Source organism: Bombus impatiens, unplaced genomic scaffold, assembly GCF_000188095.3.
Source record: "Bombus impatiens unplaced genomic scaffold, BIMP_2.2 scf_0311, whole genome shotgun sequence".
NCBI lineage: Eukaryota > Metazoa > Arthropoda > Insecta > Hymenoptera > Apidae > Bombus > Bombus impatiens.
Window position 1 is genome coordinate 33015 of NT_176730.1, and position 23284 is coordinate 56298.

Here is a 23284-nt window from a genome sequence, read left to right on the forward strand (position 1 = left end):
ATTTCTGCGGTAAATATAAAACAATGAAATATAATATTTATAGAAAGATATATTTTCTGGCTACTTCGTTTTAAACCATGTATTTTTATGTATTAAGTACTCTTACAATAAATTAGAGGGCGTTTGGGAACACATTCATTTCATGGAAAATTCGTACATATTCATTTTCTTCAGTAAATCTACATTATTCAAATTCTTAAGTCTTTAAGATTCAATTACATAAGAAGTATTCATGCATCTATTCAAATATCTATCTTTTCAAACAAAAGTAGAATTTCATTTGCATATAGTATCTTCGAGTATCTTTAGTAATTTTCTAAGTTGGTAATATATACATATACATATACTGTATATATATACATACAGTAAGTTGGTAATATATACATATATTTAATTAAATTCAAAAGATATATTATAATTCAAGTATTATTCTCAAACAATTAAGTATTTTTATTCTTTAATTATAATTTCCTTTTGCTTGAAAAATTCAAGTGAAAATAAACCAAAATGATTTTTAGAATTGTTCTTTACTCTTAAACTGCTGTGCTATTGGTTCTTGCATGGTATCGGTTGCGCATGGTATAATCCTGCGCAGCAGAAATGAGGAGTGGGAGACTAGCAGCCCCGAGCTAAGAATGTTAGTCAGTCGATTCGTTTGTCATTCGTCGCGTTAGCGTCGGGTAGGATTGGTCATTTTTCGTTATAACATTCTGGTAAAATATTAAATAATATTATAGCAACTTAATTTTCTCTTTCAATAATGTTTATTATACGTTTTAATATATGTATATTACTTTCTTATTACATTGCTTACTATATTACTTTTAATATATATTAAATGTATTAATAAAAAAGTATGTATTTTTTAGATGAAATTGAAATAATCATGCTTTTGTTTCAGGAAATCTATCTATTATAATACATTACGACTAAATGGAAGAACAGTATTGCACATTACAGAGGTAATTATATTTATTTATTATTGCTTAGTCCGTGCCTTTCGGCTTTGGACAAGCTTTTGGTTTTACATCTCTTTTACCTATTTTGCTTCTTATATATCTACCTCCCCTCTTATCCACTCTATTATATTGCACTCCCTTAATTATTCTATCTCTAAAAACTAAAAACTAATAACTAAAAACTATTGCAACATCTTGTACTGCCCTTCCCTTCTCTATTATTGCTTTTAGTTCTGTTAGTCCTTCTCCAGTCTCATTTAGTGTTTTTTTGTATGTCTTTTTGTCCTCCCGTTATTTCGCATTCTTCTATTACATGTCTCAGGTCTTCTTCTTTTCTTTTACATAGTCTGCATCTATTTTGTTAAAGGTTGGCTTATTCCTTCTTCTTCTTGCTGTTCCCTGGAAAGGACAAGGTAGCTGTATTTCAAAAGTCAAGAATGTAAGTAATTTTGTATTTTGTACTTCATTTAATTTTATTACTTGTATTTTACATTAATTATCATTAATTAAAAAATAGAATTTTTTGAAAATTTAACAAATTAAAACATTTTATTTTTCTGAATTGAATATCTCTAAAATTTTGTTTGGTACAGATAAAATTTGCATCATTTCACATTTCCCAAATAATTAATACTGTCTTTAGGAATAAATTACGTATAATATTGTACGCTTTCTTATAGGAGAATCTTCCAACCTTCACCTCTTCTGTGGAACTCGACGATTCCTATTTGATGGCGGTTTTACGATGACTTGTCTTGGACTCCAGCAGTGTTAGTGACAACGTTCGTCACATCTAATCGTAAGTCGTATGCATTTTTGTTCCTTTGGTCATTCAATCGTGTCGTAGGATGGAAGGTTCAAATCTACACGGAATTTACTGCTTGTATTATATTGAACTTTTGACGAGCATAATGAATAGAGAATTATATATTTTACTCGCGAGTAGCAGCACCGAATTAACCCCTTGCAGTGCAGTGCTTGCCTTTAGCTAGACGAAATGCAGGCCCAACCTGTACATCGTTAAATCAGCCACCGTGATGCGCGAGAAGGTCTCGCATGCATCCTTCTTGAGAATATCACGTTGCTATCAGTAGAATCTTCATTATTGTTTCCATATAAATTATTTATACTCTTCGTAGTTTTCCTTCTTCTTAGCATTACGTAAGGGTTTCAATTAAATTTTACTTCAAAAACCAAAGGGAGTACAATTTAATTATTGACAATTGAAAATCGTCCAAAATATCCTTGCACTGAAGCAAATTTTACATTACATTTGCCCGAGCACATTTTACAATTACTTACATATATCGATATATTACGTATAACGTACGTATTAGGTACACGTATCGATATATTACGAATAAATAAATAATGTTACTAAACAAATCTACGTAAATGAATTACGATTCAGCGAAGCTAATAAAATAGCAAAATTTGCATAGACCCGAATACAATGAAATCTCCATATAAGCATGTATTTCTTAGTCGATTCATAACACAACTGTTACGTCGTAAATAAACGACTTCGACAGAACAGATGATCGCATCATCTCGTCCTCGAATAAATTTCTTCCGCGCGAGACTTGCCTTATACTCGTGTGATTACTCAGTCACGTACAACGTACGTAGGAACTTTTTGAATAGGGAGATTGCACTGTATTATTCAAACGCAAAGGATTCGATATGGACAAAGAAACTAAGAGTTGTGAGAAGACCCAATGTCTAACGTTGCCGATGACTATAACCATACACTTTCAGAAGTAGCTACAGTTATTGACCAACGGTCCCTTACGTGGTTTAAATATAGTGGAAAATCAATAGTTTCTGTAATATTGACGCATTGAGGAGAAATGTTTGGACGTACGGTAAGGAGTTCTCCAGGGAGTGACTCCTCCGCGGAACTTCTTCGACGAAGAGCGTTTCCGTTTCTTTCCATTAAAGCGGTTAACGTGACGTGCTGGGTACCGATAAGTCGGATAAAAGCAACGAAAATTATCATCGTGTCACATCGAACGTCCACATCTATGTAGCTACATGTGAATAGGATAACAGAGAGACACGAACAATGATGTTACAGGATATAGGTGCATATATACATATATGTATTATATATGGTACGTTCGTGTGAATAGAGAAAATCTTTGGTGACAATCTGGAGTCGGTGATATACACGAATTAGTATCAATTGCTAAGTAATTATATCTATAATAAAGCAGTGAAACCATTCTTATATTTTATATGAATAGTAAATAAAAGTAGTGTACTACATCTTCTGGAGTATATATATACTCTATAACTCACTTTTATTCATACGTTACTTACGATATATTGTGTAAGGCATAATCTATATATCATATATATACATATATATATATTATATATATATATATATATATATATATATATATATATATATATATATATATATATATATATATATATATATATATATATATATATATATATATATATATATATATATATATATATATATATATATATATATATATATATATATATATATATATATATATATATATATATATATATATATATATATATATATATATATATATATATATATATATATATATATATATATATATATATATATATATATATATATATATATATATATATATATATATATATATATATATATATATATATATATATATATATATATATATATATATATATATATATATATATATATATATATATATATATATATATATATATATATATATATATATATATATATATATATATATATATATATATATATATATATATATATATATATATATATATATATATATATATATATATATATATATATATATATATATATATATATATATATATATATATATATATATATATATATATATATATATATATATATATATATATATATTTCAGTGTGCACGTATCGAATTGAATTCGCTGGTAGCGAAGTTACTATTGATATCTCACAGGGAGTGGTGTCGAGAAAGTAAGACAGCTCGAGCAGCGGGAAGCAAATTATCTCTTACAAATTAAATAGATGAAGTAGACTAAAGTACAAGTCGTTCTCGATCGGTCCACCTGTTTCCATAATGAAGTTGTGTTGGTGCGCGGCCTCCATGTATGCTGCATTGCTTCTTTCCCATTTAATGAAGGTAAATTAAAAGCACCAATGATCGTATCATCTCTATATAATCTATTTACACGTGGGAGTATTATCCCGCGTTCACTAAATGACGCCTCATCCACGAATAATACTTCAACGAATTAAATAATGATTATAGAAAATTATTATCACGGTGAGTTTTATGAGACATCAATCTGCAAAAATTTGCTCCTTGAAAGTCTTCTGCTCTCGATTCTTGTACCGTTTGGAAGCTATATGTGGTTGTACTTTTTTTCTCTTTAATATGGTCTATACGGTATTATTGCTGACATCCTCCTCCGCGGCAATAATCCGGGTGATTACGTGCAAACTTCTTCCCTAATGACGTTATGTTTGCCAAATTGAATGTGATGACAACGTCCTCTCGTCCAACTTTGCATAATTGTCTGTGTAAGTAATTATTTGATTTATTAGCTCGTTGCTAAAAAGTATCTTTAAAAAAGTCCAATGGTTGTTCAACGTTTGAGGGAGCCTGTGATCTTGTTGGTTCTTTGCCGGCTGTAGCTGCTTTGTCAATAGCACAAAGTATGTTTCGAATATTTTCCTTTTCTGCTGCTTAAAGTCTTCTTTCCTTTGTCACTTGGTTTCATCGTTGATATTCCCCCTCGTTAAAAAAAAATTTACTTCCATGGAAGATTGTATCAGTAAATTAAGTTACTCAGTAAAATTTTGCTCTAGTCAGTTAACTGATTTTCTCATTAACAATTGTCCTCAATTATGTTTATGTACAATTAAATAATACTCCAAGAATCATCTACACGGTATTGTTATTGTACAGAAATTTACAATAAAATATAGCAATCGATTCTACCGGTTAAGTCTTTCACTTTATTACCTGACTTCCTCATTGACTAAGATTTGGTTTAGAGTTGTCGATTATAATTCGTTTCAATAGAATAACATTGCGCTTTCCTTGCGGCCACATTCGTCACCATGTTTTCTAAATTAATGATTCTATTCAAGTACTTATTTATACAAACATGCATTTAACAATGTTACATTCTTTTGCTTTGATGGAAATGTAGATTTTGTAGAATGTTGAAGAGCTTGTGAATTTCTTGTAAACATTGGGATAAACTGGTCGAAAAATTACCAGTTCAGGAGATGTTTTAAATAAATAACCGTACATTTTACGATACAGTCAACGATAAGCGATGTAGTATTTAAGTGTTTTTTACAAACTCAATCAAACACATCAAATGAATCATTGAAAAAATCGTATTTGCTGCGTTCAAGTCAAGATTTTCAAAAATATAAATACATGTAACTCCTATGATACTTCTCTGTCTCATACAAGTTCTGCCTCCGGCTTGCGAGATGACCAAGATGAATCGCCTTTTAATTAGTTCACCCGATTAAGATACAAAGATATTAATTACTTCGGACGCAAAGAATTTTGTTCTTGGATCTTTCCTATCGAGAATCAAGGCTCAAGAATGAAGAGTCAAGGCTCAAGAATGAAGAGTCAAGGCTCAAGAATGAAGAGTCAAGGCTCAAGAGTGAAGAGTCAAGGCTCAAGGATTAAGAGTCAAGGCTCAAGAATGAAGAGTCAAGGCTCAAGAATGAAGAGTCAAGGCTCAAGAATGAAGAGTCAAGGCTCAAGAATGAAGAGTCAAGGCTCAAGAATGAAGAATCAGGATTCAACAATGAAGAGTCAAGCAGCAGTCGATTCAAGATGACTTCAATCTTTTGATTGAAGCCTCGAATCGGCATGATATTCCTGTTGGACATGGCTAACACCCTGATGCGTCGAGTAGTAATAACTATATGTATTATAGTTTCAAGTGAGTCTATCGTTCGCAAGAAAATTATCACTGAAATATTACTACTACGATGAAATACTGTTTGTTTATGGGATACTTTTCGTAGCTCAATGTTCGCACTTATGAGATTTACTGTCACAGTTACTGACGATTATTAATCAGTAAGGAAATAACTTTTGGTAATTCCAAGATAGAATAATATAATACAATGATAATAAATTATCATATGTTGCGTAAGAATACTTGAAGCTTCTATCGATTGGAATGGCTGTTTAGTTTCCCAAAGGAGCAAGAGGAAGCAACTTGAAGATGCCACAAATTCGGCTTGGAAGAGTCAAAGAAGATCGAAGATGAGTATACAAGTAAAATTCTACTTCACAGAAAATTGTGATTATTAATTAAGAATATTGTCATCCACTACAACGAAGAAAAGAATGACGAGACAAATAATATTGTTATCGGCTGGAATACTTTTTTTTCGTTCTTCGAAACCATCATTGGATTCGGGACATGATATTGACTCTCAAAATAATACAATACTTACTACAATACCTGACACAGTTGATTGTCACCTCTGGTCACTCGACCTGTGATGATATACAATTTATTACATGTACATGTACTATATGAATATTTGCAGAGAAAAGGATTAATAAATAAATTGATAAAAATCCTGCAGGGTACAGAGAAACACAATTTACTCTGAAAAATGCAAGAATAGTTGTGAGAGGGCCAAGATTAGAGATTTAAAAATCATAGCGGAGACATGCGTAAACAACAGCAAAGCTTCCAAATTTTTTCAAGTAGGAGCAGTACGTTCTATGATTCATTGGACACATTAAACACACCATAGGGAATTCTCATAACACATACACTCGAAATATAGTATTGTCAAAAATTTGGAATCATTGTGTATCCTAAAGAAGTCATAGCAGTAAGAAAAGAAAAATTAAAAAGCTGTTTGATAAAAAATTTGATCGAAAATAAGGACACTGTTGATATTTATAATATTAATTTCGAAATAAGAATAAAATTAACAAAATATATATTATAAACATATAAATTAACAAATATATATTATATATGTCATCATATAAATATATATATATGTGGCCAAAGTCCAGGAAATCTGAGTCAAAAGAGACCGGAAAGCTGTGCGTAAATCAGACGACAGATTGCCATTTTCAAACGTAATTCGTGATTGATCACACTTTAATGAAATTGTTCCTAAAATCCAGTGTTATCAAGCTAAACGAATTTTACATCATAAGACAGAACAGAATAAAAAATTTTGATCTGCCTTATTATAGAAGATTCATTTAATTTCTTTGTATATTTCACAATAACGTGATTCTTAGACACATTACGTTGCACAGACATTAACCGTAGTATAATTAACAAAGTAAAGAAAAAAAGAAATTAATCTGGCCGAAATTTCAGAAGATTGATTATTAGCAGAAGAATGTGACGATCTCCAAATTTCAAAAATCGCCAATAAATTGCAAAATGATCAGGTTTAGAAGATATGGCGAATATTTATCATAAAATACAATGAAAAGGCAAAACCCTCTACTTGCCCTATGACGGATCGGTACCAACAGGACGCCGACAGGTCGAGGCATCAACGCGGTCGTAACACCTCCCGGGCGATCCGCAGGTACCAACCCAGAGGGCTACTACGATGACGAGTCTGTCTATCTCGCTAGCGGTCGAATATACGGGCGCACGATACAAATACCGCACCTAGCGAGACTCCCTCTACGTCTAAGACAGGGACTACCGGGCATAGCCTTACTGACGAGTCCACCGGTAGTCCCAGGACGAAACGCGAATTCCCTTTTCAGCTGGCAGCAACTGTAACACCTCCTACAAACATAACGGGCAAGTTTTAAGCGGCAAAAGCGATTTGAAAGAAGAATATGTTATAGTATTGCTTTTATTAAATTTGTATACTCATCATATTCCTAAAATAGATTCCCTTAGTACCGTTAAAGCACTTCAGTCTGTTACATTTCTATTCGGCAGTCCTCGCCGAGTAATAGCGGATCAAGAGAAATGTTTTACGGATAGAGATTTCTGTCAAGGTAAACACTAAACTCTACTTAATCTCAACCGATGCGAGTAGAGCCAACGGACATTTGAGAAAAATGCCAGATAGTTGTATTCCTACTGAATTGGATGTCTGTAGTGATGACAAGAACAGTGACAATGATGATATGAGTACCCTGATTTCAGAAGATCATTAGCACTATGACATTTGGTAGAGTGAGTTCACACGCGCCAGGGGAGACAATGTTACGAAGCTCAGTGAGATCGTGGGATCTAGAAAAACGTGATTCATTTGGGTACGAAATTGAGAATGGTCTATCATATTACTACCAGACTGATAATCCACAGGATGCAACTAGCGCTTTAAATACTAATTATAATACTACTGACTTTTGCTTTCTTTTATTTTTCTTATCAATCCGACCAAAATTTTTGTTGTTGAACTGGACCCTTGGCTTATTTGGACATTTAGTTAAATTTATAAAAAACATCAGTTGTATCGAGTCTAATGTTGAGAAAACTCGATATCGATGTTTGCGATAGCGCAAATCAATTTATTTAAAATATCTCCTGATATTCTGTTTCTTTCTTAGCTACATATTTATCTCAATATTTTTTTGTACAAAAATCGATTCAATTTATGTAAACAGAAAGAATGAAAAAATAATAGTTATGAATCTCCATTGAAAAAATAATGTAAATGTTAAATGTATTAAATGTTTCCGCGGTGAATGCCATGCTTTGTAGTCTGCTGCTTCTTGGAAGTGAACCATCTTACACTGACATGTCTTACGATGACATGTCTTGCACTCCAGCAGTGTTAGTGACAACGTTCGTCACATCTAATCGTAAGTCGTATGCATTTTTGTTCCTTTGGTCATTCAATCGTGTCGTAGGATGGAAGGTCCAAATCTACACGGAATTTACTGGTTGTATTATATTGAACTTTTGACGAGCATAATGAATAGAGAATATATATTTTACTCGTGAGTAGCAGCACCGAATTGAAGCAAAGCCTTTATAATTAAGGATGCAGCAGTTGGAACCACCGTAATTGTAACTTGTCTGTTCTTTATTGTTAACTGGATGGTTATTTTCAAACCCTTCGACAAGATCTCATGGTGGTCTACTTTCAACGGTACATCCAATAGATCGACAGGTACCTAAAATCTCTTTCACAGTACCACTAGGCTACTTTGCCATAGACCTCGGTCTCATTGACCGAGCAGTGGAAACAATATCATCAAATGATCAAATCTCCAATGTGTTTTATATTGTTCTGCCTTCTTCAGTCCCTAGGTGGCTCCTTCAGAGCCTTGATAACTAAGGATGCAGCAGATGGAACCACCGCAATTGTACGTTTGTTTATTGTTAACTGGATGGTTATTTTCAAACCTTTCCGGTCACTACTCGTAGCTTTGGCGAATGTCATGCTTTGTAGTCTGATGCTTCTTGGATGTGAACCATCTTGCACTGAACTTGTTGTACATGCAGCCAACGAGCATTGAAGAAAGAGAGGTAACTTTGAACACTGTGTATGTTGAACGTCTGCGTCCTAATTGCGTGTCAGCAGAATTGATGACTTCAATAAAGATAAAAAAGAGCTGATTACGACGAATGGTGTTGACGTTGACATCAAAATACATTACGATGTAATAATATATAACTGCTAAATAATAGAAGAAATCTTCCAAGAATCAATCATAATACGCCTTCATAGAATTATATTGCAGAATACCATGCCAATATTAAAAATCGTAAACGGTGAAATATTTTTTCTTGCCTTTTTGGCGACGAATGATTTAACGCATTGAGGAAGTCACTTTTCAATTGTCTTGGACTGATTGTAGTTCAAAAATTTGTTTTTTAAAAAGATAAATAGATGAATTAAAATAGACTAATCCCATTTGATCTATAAAGTAATGATGAACAACGAGCCATGGCATTCCTCTTTGTTTTACAAATTTTTTCTAGTTCCCGCGTAAAGCGCCAATCAGTGTGATTCTTTTTATAGTAATTTAAATACCAGCGGTAAGCTTGTTAAATGTTGTCCGTTGTTATGGTTCTACCCTTCAAAGCATACGTTTCGATAAATTTCAGTATGACAAATTGACTTAGAGGTCGTGATGTACTCATTGCTTCGAGGAAATACTGTTTATTAATTTATTATTAATTTATTATCGCTACGAACACCCTGTATCCCACGACCGCCGCGATACGCACGTGAGTTATAATAACCGAGTCAGGTGTTACTTGCGCGAAGACGGTGAACGACGCAGAAGAAGGCAGATCGTAAGGCGATAAGCGCGTTTATATACTCACGGATCTCTCCTTTGGTAACACTAAATAGCGACGCTACCGTGGTTTGATTGCTTAAGGGGGTAAGGTTTTAAAATCTTTTTTTGCATTTTTTTTATTTTTTTAATTGAATGCATAACATCTTAAGAATATTGTGTCAAAATTTCAAGTCAATTGGAGCAAAATTGACGAAGTTACGAGTATTTTTATACATGTCGGATGATATTACCTATTCGACCCGAGCGTGCTATTGTTACTTCGCAGACATTTTTTCTCTATATAATACCTAATCTTACCCCCAGATCTATTTATAGTACTTAACGACTTAAGTACAAACCTCCTTATACCTGTACTGTATATTTTATCGGTGTAGAGTAAAAAATTTAGTGTAGGAGTAAATATTCCATTTTCATTAAGTTTTGTGTTAAATTGTTACTAAAATGCCTAAAAAAGTTACTAGATCTGATAGACAATCAACTGGTTCGAGATTATATCGACCTAGAAAAATTGTACCTCCGCATAAACGTAAATACGAAGGCACTTCAACAAATAGCGCGTCAGCTAAAAAAATAAAAGTGACTGTCGAAGATCAAATTGCGAAGGATCGTGAAAAATATTATAGGGTAATTGATTTTTTATTAGTCTTTTCAACAATTGCTACGCTAGTGAAGAGGTAAACCGATAAAATTCGCTTATGAACGTTTTATACTAGATTTTTTAGTGTTCAAAACTTTAAAACGTTTTCCCCACAACTCACGTTTTCAAAGTCGGTGTCCCCAATTACTTCAAAACTACCGCACCGATCCCTTTGAGATTCTTAAAACTACTTCTGTATATAATTTTCGAGGTAACGCTGTAGAATTTTTTTTTTTCAAATTTGTTAATTATTTTTATTTTAAAATAACAAATTCAAAGTGTTCCAAAAAAGTGAAAAATTGAAATTTCGAAAAAATCCTTGCAGCGTTACCTGGGGAAAGCTGTTACCTAACGAATGAACTTTAATTTTTTGATTTCTGATGATCCAGCACCACGTTCTGAAGGGCACCGCAATTATACTTTTTTCCGAGACACGTCCGAATAATTGCTGCCATTGCCGTATTTTTTAATATTTCTCCGTGAAAATTTTATACAATATTCTTCGAATGTCATACTTTAATGTACTATTGGTTTTAAAAAAGAAATTTTAACTGTATCGTCAGAAAAAATTCACACAAACATGCCTTTTTTTGTACGAATTAACCTTACCCCCCTTAAAACGCGTGCTTCATCCTTTCCTAAATAAGGAAACCCGTTTAAAATGTACTTAGTTTGCATATCAAATGCCAGCAAAAATTTAATACCAATTTGTCGGTTTTATTCAGCAAATATCGAGTAAATTTGCATCATCTGCAGAAACTGTGCATGTACGTATGTGTAGAATTTAACAAGAGTTGTTCGTCAATTGTAATATTTGCTTCTGGTTTGTAGCAGTTCTGACTATTTTGAATAAACCTATCGTATAAATTTTTTTCATTATTTTTAGCTGAGTTTATTTAACAGGTTTCATTAAAAATTGTGTTTTATAAAAGCAGAAAAAGCATCCCACGAATTGCAAACAATTGCAGTTCAAAATTGATTAATAACAAAAGAAAAACTAAACAAGACAAAACAGCGCTGCAGAAACGAGCCGATTCTTGGTAATCTCGGAACAACAGGTAAATACCTAGGACGACTTAAATGAGATGAACGAGATGAATTCAAAATCCGACTCACCCATCTATAGCGCGCCGTGATCTTAAATACTATAGTCGGTCGTGTACGGATGAGTAGTGCCGACTAGCTTGATAATGCTACTGGCAGATATTCCCATTTTCGGCTTACTTAAAAGTTTTCTTAAAAGGGATAAACGATTCTGATATTTCACTAGCTTATTGTATTTATTCTTCAGTTTTATTTAATCCAACAAATTTATTCTATTTGTTTAATCCTAATAAATTTATCATACATATTATTTAGTTTGATTTAATTCAAATTCCTCCACAACCAACTCTGAAATGTAATTATCGTTATAATTTAAAGAGGAAGCTGCTCTTGACGACAGCGGATGGAGTTCCTCAGGACGAGGAGAACCTACGCGTTCGCGAATAGGTGAGTTGGAAGGTGAGAAATTTATTTCTGTTATATTCTTTTTGTCTTGTATCGTCTCTCGTTCCTTTCTTTATTTCGGCTAAGAAGAGTTTTCTGAACCAACGTACCGACAGCTTTCTATTGTTGTGACTCCACATGCACATGTTCCATGTACTTGGTATCCGTGTATAATTATGTCTACCGCCGTTTTGATTAATTTCAATGTAAATAGAATGTTAATTATGGTTGCAGTAACCGTTCCAAAATTCCATAAATTCATTCCAAAATTTTGTCGCTCCTCGCGCTATAGTCCATTAAAAGAATACGACGGTCGAAATGGCCCAACGCAGAAGTAGCTTAGAAACTCTGTACGACTCTGAGTGGTAGGATGGAAGCACTCCGTCCAATGGACCATAAATTGCTTTTCCTCTGCTTGTTTACGATAAGTAACTCACATGCAATACGTATAAAAGATTTAGATCTTAGACCTTAATTCGTATGTTCCTCAGTTGGTCGTTGCGAACATGAACTAGTCTGTTTGTTTATGTGTATTTTATAATGTGGTTCCCTTTACATTAATTTTAACATTGTTATTTCTCAAGATATCTAGTACCTTATGGGGACCTGTGCACTAGTCTGAAAATTTACCTTCACTGCATCAAGGTGTAGATCAATCAGAATCAAGAGCGTGTACATGTGTTTTCATATCTTTCTTGCGAATACGTGATCATCAATGCTCTAGCATTGTCCAGGGGGAATTCCGTATAGTAGAATCACGAATACCTTGTATCTAAGAACTTTATGGAATCTTGTTAAGTCTTTCGTATCCCTATTGCCTTCTTCTAAAAGCGGAATTTCCTTCGGACAAATCACGTAACACATATATACATACACATATATACAAGCTCAGATAAGAAACTTAAAAAGTGACCTTTATCTTTTTTAATCGCATTATTTTTTTCAAAAATTTTTGTACGCGTCATTTAGTAGACTGATCCTTTAAAAAAAAAAAAAAAAGAAAAGAAAAAATTAAAATCTGGTCCTATTGTTAAAAAGTTATTCTATTTTAAAGGATGTAAAAAGAATTTAAAGATGATAAATAAAACCGCAAATCTTTATTAAAATGTTTACAGTTAATAAATAAGTTTTATTTATTTTCTACATGCCCAGTTTCATGAATTGCATAAAAAGTTTTAGCAGATTCCAACAACATGCTTTCAAGGAACGCCACTGGAAGATATTCTTAGAAAAAGTTTTCCAAAATGTGCCTTTAATTAGTCTTGAGCATGCTTTGAGCTTTCTTTTATCTTTCTGCAATTATTCGATAGATAAGCCTGTTTGAAGAATCTGCTAAAGAGAACTAAATAGCTGAAGTACAACAGCAGACTAATTTTGGCGTTGTGGGATTTAACGTGACAGTCAATTTGATCGTTTGTTATATAGTTGTAAGTCATAATAGCTATAAAACAACCCCACACCATCTGTAGTGTCTGTAGCGTAGTGATCAACATGGCAAACCATCTTGGTAGATTGAATCGCATTGCTTTCAGAGCATAATAGGAATACATCCAGGAATGAACAAAGTAATTTATTACGCAATGCCATCTGGAGTGTGGTGTATTCTCTATAAAACACAACCACGCATAAAGAAAAACTGTTATATGATGGTACCAATGTAAAAATTGCAATGGCTGCTTCCGTAGCACAATGAAGACTGTGTCACCAAACTCTACGATCTTTGATAGAATGAACAATAAGGACCAAAAAGCCATCACGGGATCATATGTCATATAACTGAAAAGAACATAATTACGTTCTTATTACGAATTAATATTTTGGAAATATCGCAATATTGTTTTAATTAATATCAATATTTCATTAAAATTCTAGCATTAAAATATAAATTAGCTAAATAGGATCAAATTCCAAGCTATTCTCCCAAATCTCTACTTTATCTGTTTTAAACGAAACGTGTAATGATAGAAAGAATTTGTAAGATCAGCTGTCTCCTGGGAGAACATTTCCAGGGGAGGCACCAAAATTTTTTTAATAAAATATTAATTTTCATACCATAATATCTATAAATAAATAAAACTTCATATCTTAACGCACGTATACGTTACAACAAAACCTTGTTATTATTCTGTTAATTGTAGTTTTCTATTGTAATAAAGTTTTTATTATTTAAAACATATTATTATATTTATTAAAAAAATTAAAGGCAGAGGGGCGCGGAAAAATTTTTTTTTCGAGGAGACGTAGTAGTATAAAGGTTGAAAATCGCTGTGTAAGGTCATTTCAAGGTGAATGGCACTTTTTAACGAAACTAAGCTTTTTTTGTACAATAGATCAATGTTTTGTTTACTCGTATTCTGCATAAAGATATTAAAATACTTATATCTGTTTTAATATCTTGTAAATTTTAACATAAAAACTATTTTATAGACGATGTTTAAGTAGCAATTAGTTCTGAACTTACTATTCTATTGAAACTATTTTAATAGCTAAAATAGAATATAAATGTGCAATTTCCTACCTGATACAGATACTATGTTGAAATCCATAATGACTTAATACGTGATATAATTCTGATCCCATCCGGAGGAATCCAAAAGTGGAAAATATTGCGAGCGAGGCATTCCACAAAACGAGCATTCCTCTCAGCTCGAACTTTGGTCTACTGGACATGAAATATTTCCCGACAAAAATTAGGACAACGTAAAAGAGACAGTAGTAGAAACAATACGGATAGTGGTTCGTAATCCGTATAACAGTATCCGAATAAGCGAGGCTTTTTTCGAAGTTAAAGGTGTATGAATAATTAGGTATGGTGATCGACGTATAATCCAATTCGTCCATCTTTTTCCCGCTGGTCGTCAAAAATTTTTTAAAAGTCACGGCCTTTGCCTATGTCACCAATCTGCTGAAAGGAGAGGAAAGGCAATTATTGAAATACTTTCCCATGTTTGATTTCGTTAATGGTTTCCATGAAATTGAAGCAGATGCAAAAGAAAAATCCAATACAGCTTTTACCAGTCCGCGTGCGCGCTACGAATTTTTTCGAATACCCTTTGGTTCAAAAAAATGTAACCATCCACCTTCCAACAACTCACAGACCAGGTACCAACCGATGTAACAGTTTTATAACGAACGGAGAACTGATTGTGTAAATTCATGGCTTCAAGCACTAGGTAGCTGTGAGTAAATAGTTGGTGATTGAGAATCGATTCAGGTAAAAAGTTATTAGAGACGTAACACAAGCGGATTTACGGGGATTCTCGCAAAGGGGGATTCATTACTCGTTAATTCTCGCACGCTTGAACTTCGAACGATTTTTACGCCTTATATCGGTGTGATACGCAAAGACACTGCCGGCTTTTGCCGGAAATTGCGGCACCTAAACTCACAGATGAGGACAATGTAACTTGACGTAGTAACACTCGAATACTCGAAAAGTAACCCTGCGTCGACACATACTAACTCTCGGTCGCCTGCAACATCTAAGAAGTCAGATAGATGTAGAATTGTAGCTTCTAACAATATCTCCGGTGCCGGTAGTTGACTTTCATTGTGCTATCTCCTTTTTAAATCTTATCATATGCCTAACGATCGAGTGGTGCCAAAACGGTGCTGCGAATTTAAGGGTCGTCCAGAAAGTAATACCCGTTTTGAGATAACAATAGTAAAAATACTTTTTAAAAAGATTTATTGATTTATAACTTCGATACATATGCTAAGTCATTTTAGTTAAGCACTTATTGCAACAAAGTATGATAATATCACGTCATACACTTGCCAAAGTGTACAACTATATTCAGACCAAATTTAAAAGAAATCGGTTCGTTAGAACTTGAGATATCGTGCACGCCAACTCGAGAAAAGTAGTTTCGAGAAAAACGCGTTTAAAGTTTTGAGACAAGTTTACTCGGACAACGTCTACCGTCTACTATTCATTTGTTCCGGTCAGACCGGAGCAGATACCGCGTCACAAAAATGGTTGTAACACATAAAATAATTGAAATTTTGAAAAATTCTTTTAAGGGCATATTCTTGAATGTCTAAACTTTGGAAATATGAAAAAATATTTTCGCTGTTTTCAAATTTCTAGACCAGAATACCCCCTTAACAGCATTACCGATATTAACAAATTAAAACACCAGTTTCATTGGAAATCTAACGACAGATTAAGCGGAAACCGAGACTATTCAACTGTACTGTACATTCCTGTAAAAATGACTAACGTATAATAAGCAAATCTGATTAGCTGTTTCGTGTAGACATAATGCAAACATAAAGATAAGCACGTGTATTTGCCAAGTGTTACATCTTTTATCCCTGACCTCTTATCCGGTTAATAATTTTTTCCAGCAGTGCACAGCACAGGCTTACGATAGCACCAGTAAATTGGATTCACATTATACCGGATCATACAGAATGTTGAAGTAATGACTTCAAGAAGATTCCACATCTTTTCTTTTGTATATCCGTGACCTGGAAACCGCCGTTACGAAGAGAATAGAATTTAGTGGAAAAAAAAGTTCAAAATAATGACAAGTCCATATTATTGTGCCCTTGAATGCGAATTTTGTTTTGGATTACAAGGTCTAGAAACAAAAGAGCTATAAATAGATTTTTATTGCTGTTTCTTGTAGCTTTCAGTTAGAGTTACACACCGAGGTTACTTTTTTGTAATGTCCTTTGCTATAAATAACACTGTAACATGAGGATCTGAATCGGCATACACTGTATCTGTACTTATACTGTTTCGACCGTTCGCAGGAAGACGCGATTTCGAAGAAGCGCGCCAACGGGAGTCGTAAATTCCCGTTACGATTTGAATAATCGACCCCTATTTTCTTTTTTTTTTTTTTTGGAATAATAAGGGTGGTCGAGTGAATATAACGCTGATATTAACAGGTTAATATATACTCCCAAAGATCCAACAACTTCAATGTGATACAAGGTTACGTATATGGAATGACAAACGACCTGAGACTCGCTTCGTTTTGGCGATTGTGATGATGTATCTTCTGTCGATTGACTGTCTTCGACTTGGAGATTCTGATGACTTGACTTCTGGCTCCTGCTGTTCCTCGAACTATGTTTTAACTCGAATTGATGTTAACTTACTGTTCGCTCTTATGTTATTACGGAGAAAAGCTCGGTACGAGTGTATTCTTTGAACGAAGAACGAACGAAGTTTGCATTTTCTGTCAAGAAAGTGGGGGTAACGATCGCGATACCAATTAGTTATGATCCACGTTAATGAATGAAGAGATGAGGAGGAAGCCTCCTACCAACGTAGCTCGTGGGTGATCTTAATTATGCGAAAATGTGTTTAGTAGCTTGAGTTCACGATAAAACGATAGCAAAGTATCGGGATAAACTGAAAGCTGCTTCCTTCTGGGAGAATAATCATGACTCTCGAACCCCTATCGAATGCGGCAATTAATCGACGTAGAAGCAGCCCGGAAAGCTGCCAGGAGAACTTCTAAAAATTTGAAGATAAATCACCGAAGAAAGTGGTTGCTTACTGTTATAATCCGAATTATTTTGAAATGAAATGTCAACACGCGCCTACATTTCGAAAATGAAAGATCAACTTCAGGATTTGAAGTTTTTAAAAATAGGATTGCACCGTCTTGTAGCAATGTATCAACGATTCTCGTGCTATGAAATGCCAATAAACAGGAGATGGGTCGGAACACGTGTTTGAAAATTGATTTCTCAAGTGTTTTGTATCCGATATAGAAAGTTACAAAAAAAAAAAAATATACACAATCGAACATAGATATCTTCCTTCCTTTCGGAAATCGATATAACAAATAATATCGAGTTTAAAATTCTACCAATTTTATATAACGCATCAAGCCAATCGACGAATTTAAGCCGTCCGCTTTTAAATTATTAAAGTAATCTTTGCGCCGCCTAATATTACTTCATTTATTCACTACTCGACGCCAGTTAATCGACGTATAATATACTTGTAAATTTCTAAAATTTTGTCCAATATTAAAACTTATAAAATATAGAAACGTCTAAAGTTTCAGGACACAAGATTTCAATAAAGATAAAGTTTACGCACACCGTAACACTAGTTCAATTATAAATTTTTCTAGACACCGAAAGGTTCACACCGAATAAATTTTTTAATAAACCTATTAACGTTCCGAGAGAATGTCAGCGAAAATTGTTCGCTTCGTATTTACTTCGCTACACAGAAAATTCAGAATCTCAATGCCCGTGCTTATTACTCGTATATTTATATTATTATATTGCATTTCCGAAACACGATCGTTAATTTGCTTGTCGAAAAGTAGAGTAGGTACTTGAATATTGTTGCTTACAATTCAATATTCCTTATATAATAATCCATATAATAATCCACATTGGTGTTCAGTTCCTACGCAAGCGTATCCCGGATCCAAGTTTCACGGAGTTTTCTCTTCGCGAATGTTTCACTCCACAGTGACAAGTGGTAGGTGACAATAAACAGTTCAGGATCTACCTATCCATTTCTGTAATTATCCCACTCTTGATAATATACGAATATGTATAACACGGGTAGATAAACACGAGAAAAGTATATTTTTTTATCATAGCATATATTTATGCAAACATGATATTCAAATATGATTACATATCCCCGTTACACTCATAGTATATGATGTATATATGATACGATACGAGAAGAAGAAATATGTCCGTTGTTTATAAACAAAAAAGAAGAAAGAAAGGAATAGACAAAACATGACATTGGGTATTTGGCTTTTCTACGCAATTTCGTCCTCGTACATTCGACACATTCGTACAACTATATTCGGCGATAAAATTATTAACGTAACTTAAAAATTAAAACGCAAATACGTAACAGATATTTAAAACATAAATCTCTCAATCACACTGTCTAATAAATTTGTTTACGATTTTCGATGGGATATGCAAATAGTTGTCATAGCGCCACATTTTCAGTGATCGATGGCCGATAATATTAATATAAACATGAATATTAATCCTAGATTAGAAATTGTAACGAAACCGAAATCGATCTTGACGTCATTGGTTCTATGTGATAATAAAAAATAATTTAACGAGAAGCTGAGTAATATTACTATAATCAGTAAAGTATAAGTGTTTTATAGTTTCGTTTTGTTCAGGTGTCTAATGTTTAATGTATTGCACAGATACTTTTTGGATTCAAATTCCACTGAGACCATGTCTCAAATAAAATTTATGCAAGATAGATGTTGATCGTGATCTTTAAAAATCTTTAAAGATCTTTAAATATTCCTTTTGAACGCATTTTTTTTGCAAAAGGTCTCAAAGGAGTCATGGGTCGTAACCCAACTGTCGCTTCTTTTTTTTTTTTTTAAATGACGTTAAAATTCTAATTACTCTTAAATTGTATTTACTTGCCATGTGTTTACATCTATACTTATATTTAACGAGAAAGTAGCGTGATATTTATAAAGCAGCAGGAAATTGGCTCGTGAAATGTATCGAAATACAGGACTAATAGGAGACCCTACGTTCAGAAAGCATTCCGTAACAAATTCGCCACGTTCGAGCATTTCAAATGACTTCTTCATTCCTTTTCGACGAGGATTTTTACCTTTGAATGTTACATAATCAACGAAAGATTACTAATGTTGACGGTCGATGACCAAGAGAAGCTAATGTTTCTCAGAAACGTGCTGCGGAAATTTACTGTCCCTTCCATTTCCCCGTAGACGTTTGAAATTGAAATTTTGATATCTTGCTGCTGGTGTTGATACTCCAGATTGCTTCCTTTGCTCGTACGTCTCTTTGTTTGCTATATCTTTGTTTGCGGACGCTCACGTCAAACTGATGTCTCTCTTCTGTAATTTCCCAGCAACAATCGCCCTGCAATTTTTCTAATCTATGGGCTGTTTCTTACTTTGTTGCCTGAGAGTTTTAGGCTTCTGTCGCTCCTGTCGATGACAGGACGCTTGCTGAGTTATTATGTTATTGCTCTTTTAGTATTATGACTCGGGGAACTCTTTTTCCGAATATTCAATTGCTTTGCTTATCGCTAACGCCTCCACGGTGACGATTGATGCTTTATTTCAAAACTTATGATATTATCTTCTCTCCGTTCATCTTCTTGCTTTATGCTAAAGTTAGCTCCATTCGCAATTCCTTAATCCATCCTAGATCTGTCCGTGTAAATTTCTCTGCGTAACTGTTATCTATTATGATTTTCTTTCTCAAATATCCCTCTTCCATATTTATCAAAATTCTCCGATTTCTTCTGAGTTAATATATTATGTATATGAATTATCCAATAGATTTTCCTTATATATCATTTGTATGTATATTATTTTCTCGTGTCTCTCTATGTTTTTGTACGCTTGCGTCACTCTGATCTATTCTCTGTACTCTGATTTTCTATCAAAATCAATTGGTTAGCGAAGTTCTGGATCACGTCTCTTATCGTGCAACTCTTGTTCGATCGTAGTTTTAGAACATACTTTTGTGCTAGCATGTTTAGTCTATCCGACAAATTCTTCAGCTCTTCCTGACAAACTCTTCCTGAGATTCAGTATCTCCTCGCTATTCGTAGGTCTATTTTTTGGGGTATCTTCAATTTCTTTTAATTCTGTTGTTCCATGATACGTTGGAAGCGAATACTCTTTTGCTTGCCTAATAAGACATTTAATTCAGTTTAATCACAGTGCTTGAAACAGCGTCTTTTGGAATTCCAACGATATACAAGCGGTAAACAATTAATTTCTCTTTCTTAGGCAACTTACGATTAATTTAATTAATGATTTTGTTATTCTTATACTTATCTATCTCGGATAGAAAAGTAGATATGAATTTTTTCATAGAACCGTACAAGTAAATAAGCTCTTGTAGTGTGGAATTCGATAAGTTCTTGCCTATGCTAGTGTCCAATCAAACCAGATAGATTCCTAACTTTAAATTGAAATACGTAGGTTCTTGTATATGCTAGCATGCCACTGAACAGGGTAAATCCTTAATTTTATAGGTTCTTGTATATGCTAGTATGTACCATCTTCAGTATTTGATCGCATGGTGCAGCACTATCCAGGGAAAAACAATATCACGAACGTGAGAACTTTCAACGCAATCGGCAGGTCAAAGTATCATTTTTGTAAAATTCGTTTAAAGTTTTATTCCTAAAATTATGTTGCGTTCTCCAATAAGTCAAACCATACAGCAAGTTAATCGCAATTTTTCAAAAATAAAATGTAAACGACTAGAAGGGAAAGTAGCTATTGTTACAGCATCAACAGAAGGGTTTGATAAGATTTACTGTCATTTTGGAATCCCAATCTTTTTACATAAATTATATATTCTAATTTATAAAATATAATTTGTTGTAGTATTGGTTTTGCAATAGTAAAACGTTTAGCTGAAGAAGGTGCTAAAGTAATGATTAGCAGCCGCAAAGAATCAAATGTAAAAAAGGCTGTAGAACAACTTAAATCTGAAGGTTTAAATGTTTGTGGTACCGTATGTCATGTGGGAAAAAGTGAAGATAGAAAAAATCTTCTTAAGAACGTAAATTTGTTATTTAGTTTAGTTCGTAAATATGAAAATTTGTAAGTAGACACAAAAGTACAATTTATTAATTACATTTTAGACTGAACAAGAATTTGGTGGCTTAGATATTCTTGTATCAAATGCTGCCACAAATCCAGCACAATCTACATTTTTTGAAACTTCAGAGGAAGTATGGGATAAAATTTTTGATACTAATGTTAAGAGTACATTTCTTTTATTACAAGAAGCCTTACCGCTTTTAAGAAAGAGTAAATCTGCATCGATAATTCTTATATCTTCAATAGCAGCATATACACCATTTACTGTAAGTATATTTAAAAAATCATGTATCTTATCTTATTTAATATATAGTGTGTTTGTGTAATTCTTATATTAAAAAATAAAATTAATATTGCAGTTACTAGGTGCATATGGTGTTAGTAAAACTGCATTGTTAGGAATAAATCAAGTAGCTGCTGCCACTCTTGCACCTGAAGGAATTCGTGTCAATTGCATAGCACCTGGTATTATAAAGACTAAATTTTCACGAGTGGTATGAATTTTTATATTCTTTTGTTGCTATCTTACTATATCACTAATAATATGTGGTAATATTGTACAATAATATTACACAGCTTTATGAAGGTGAGGTAGGAGAAGCTGTATTATCAACAATACCAATGCAAAGATTTGGTGAACCAGATGATATAGCAAATGTTGCTGCATTTTTGGCAAGTGATGATGCTTCATACATTACTGGCGAAACTATTACTGCTGCTGGTGGGATGCGAAGTAGACTTTAAATATTGTTTATGAAATTATTATAAATTATTAAAATTGTAATCTATTTTATTAAATATTCCATATAGAGTTTTATAGTTTTGTACAAGATATATATTTGTATATATATAAGAAGATATTGTTATGATATGGTTTAACAATAGGTTACATTTACATATTACTAATGTGAAATGGAAAACATGATTTTATATTTTATAAGTATGCGATTTGCATTAATACATGCAACGTTTATACAATAAAAAGCAAAATTATTCATTCCCAATTACGATTTTGCTAATTTTAGCATTTATTAATTATTATACGTATTGACATATATCTATATAAATATTCATAATAGTAATGGTAGTGCTAAAATTGCGTTAAAAATGCGTAGGAAAAAGATAGGAAAGTGAAGAAGATGAAGAAAGTTACAATGACGTTGGGAAATAATATCGAGAAATAAATATGATAAGAAAGTTTAGTTTATCAAGTATTTTATATACATAATTTCTTTTTACATATATTTTTATATATAGAATGCATAGCTTTATTAATTTAAACGTATGTTTTCTAATTTTCTAATCCAAAGCTATAAATGCTCAACTAGATCAACGTAATTCAGT

At 33.0% G+C, this 23284-nt stretch overlaps 2 protein-coding genes across 7 annotated transcripts; one reads left to right on the plus strand and one right to left on the minus strand.

Moving 5' to 3' along the window:
• The first annotated feature begins 568 nt into the window (after positions 1-568).
• LOC100749244 (dehydrogenase/reductase SDR family member 4) lies at positions 569-22918 on the plus strand. 3 transcript variants are annotated; one of them, XM_033320393.1, is made up of 9 exons: positions 569-713; positions 902-962; positions 1327-1398; positions 1640-1758; positions 12303-12371; positions 21722-21899; positions 21982-22206; positions 22300-22434; positions 22517-22918. In XM_033320393.1, the coding sequence occupies exons 5-9, from the start codon at positions 12328-12330 to the stop codon at positions 22682-22684; spliced, it is 750 nt and encodes a 249-aa protein (XP_033176284.1). In that variant the 5' UTR covers positions 569-713; positions 902-962; positions 1327-1398; positions 1640-1758; positions 12303-12327; the 3' UTR covers positions 22685-22918. The 3 variants fall into 3 exon arrangements, with proteins under 3 accessions (XP_033176284.1, XP_033176285.1, XP_003488984.1); XM_033320394.1 differs by lacking the exons at positions 569-713; positions 902-962; positions 1327-1398; positions 1640-1758 and adding an exon at positions 8724-8794; XM_003488936.4 differs by lacking the exons at positions 569-713; positions 902-962; positions 1327-1398; positions 1640-1758; positions 12303-12371 and adding an exon at positions 21153-21635.
• Positions 13438-18876, minus strand: LOC100749122 (elongation of very long chain fatty acids protein 6-like). 4 transcript variants are annotated; one of them, XM_024367194.2, is made up of 3 exons: positions 18698-18876; positions 14887-15270; positions 13438-14144 (listed from the first exon to the last, which is right to left on the minus strand). In XM_024367194.2, the coding sequence occupies exons 2-3, from the start codon at positions 15207-15209 to the stop codon at positions 13625-13627; spliced, it is 843 nt and encodes a 280-aa protein (XP_024222962.1). In that variant the 5' UTR covers positions 15210-15270; positions 18698-18876; the 3' UTR covers positions 13438-13624. The 4 variants fall into 4 exon arrangements, with proteins under 4 accessions (XP_024222962.1, XP_003488983.1, XP_033176283.1 ...); XM_003488935.4 differs by having other exon boundaries at positions 14887-15273; XM_033320392.1 differs by lacking the exon at positions 18698-18876 and adding an exon at positions 15479-15498.
• Positions 22919-23284: the final 366 nt, after the last annotated feature.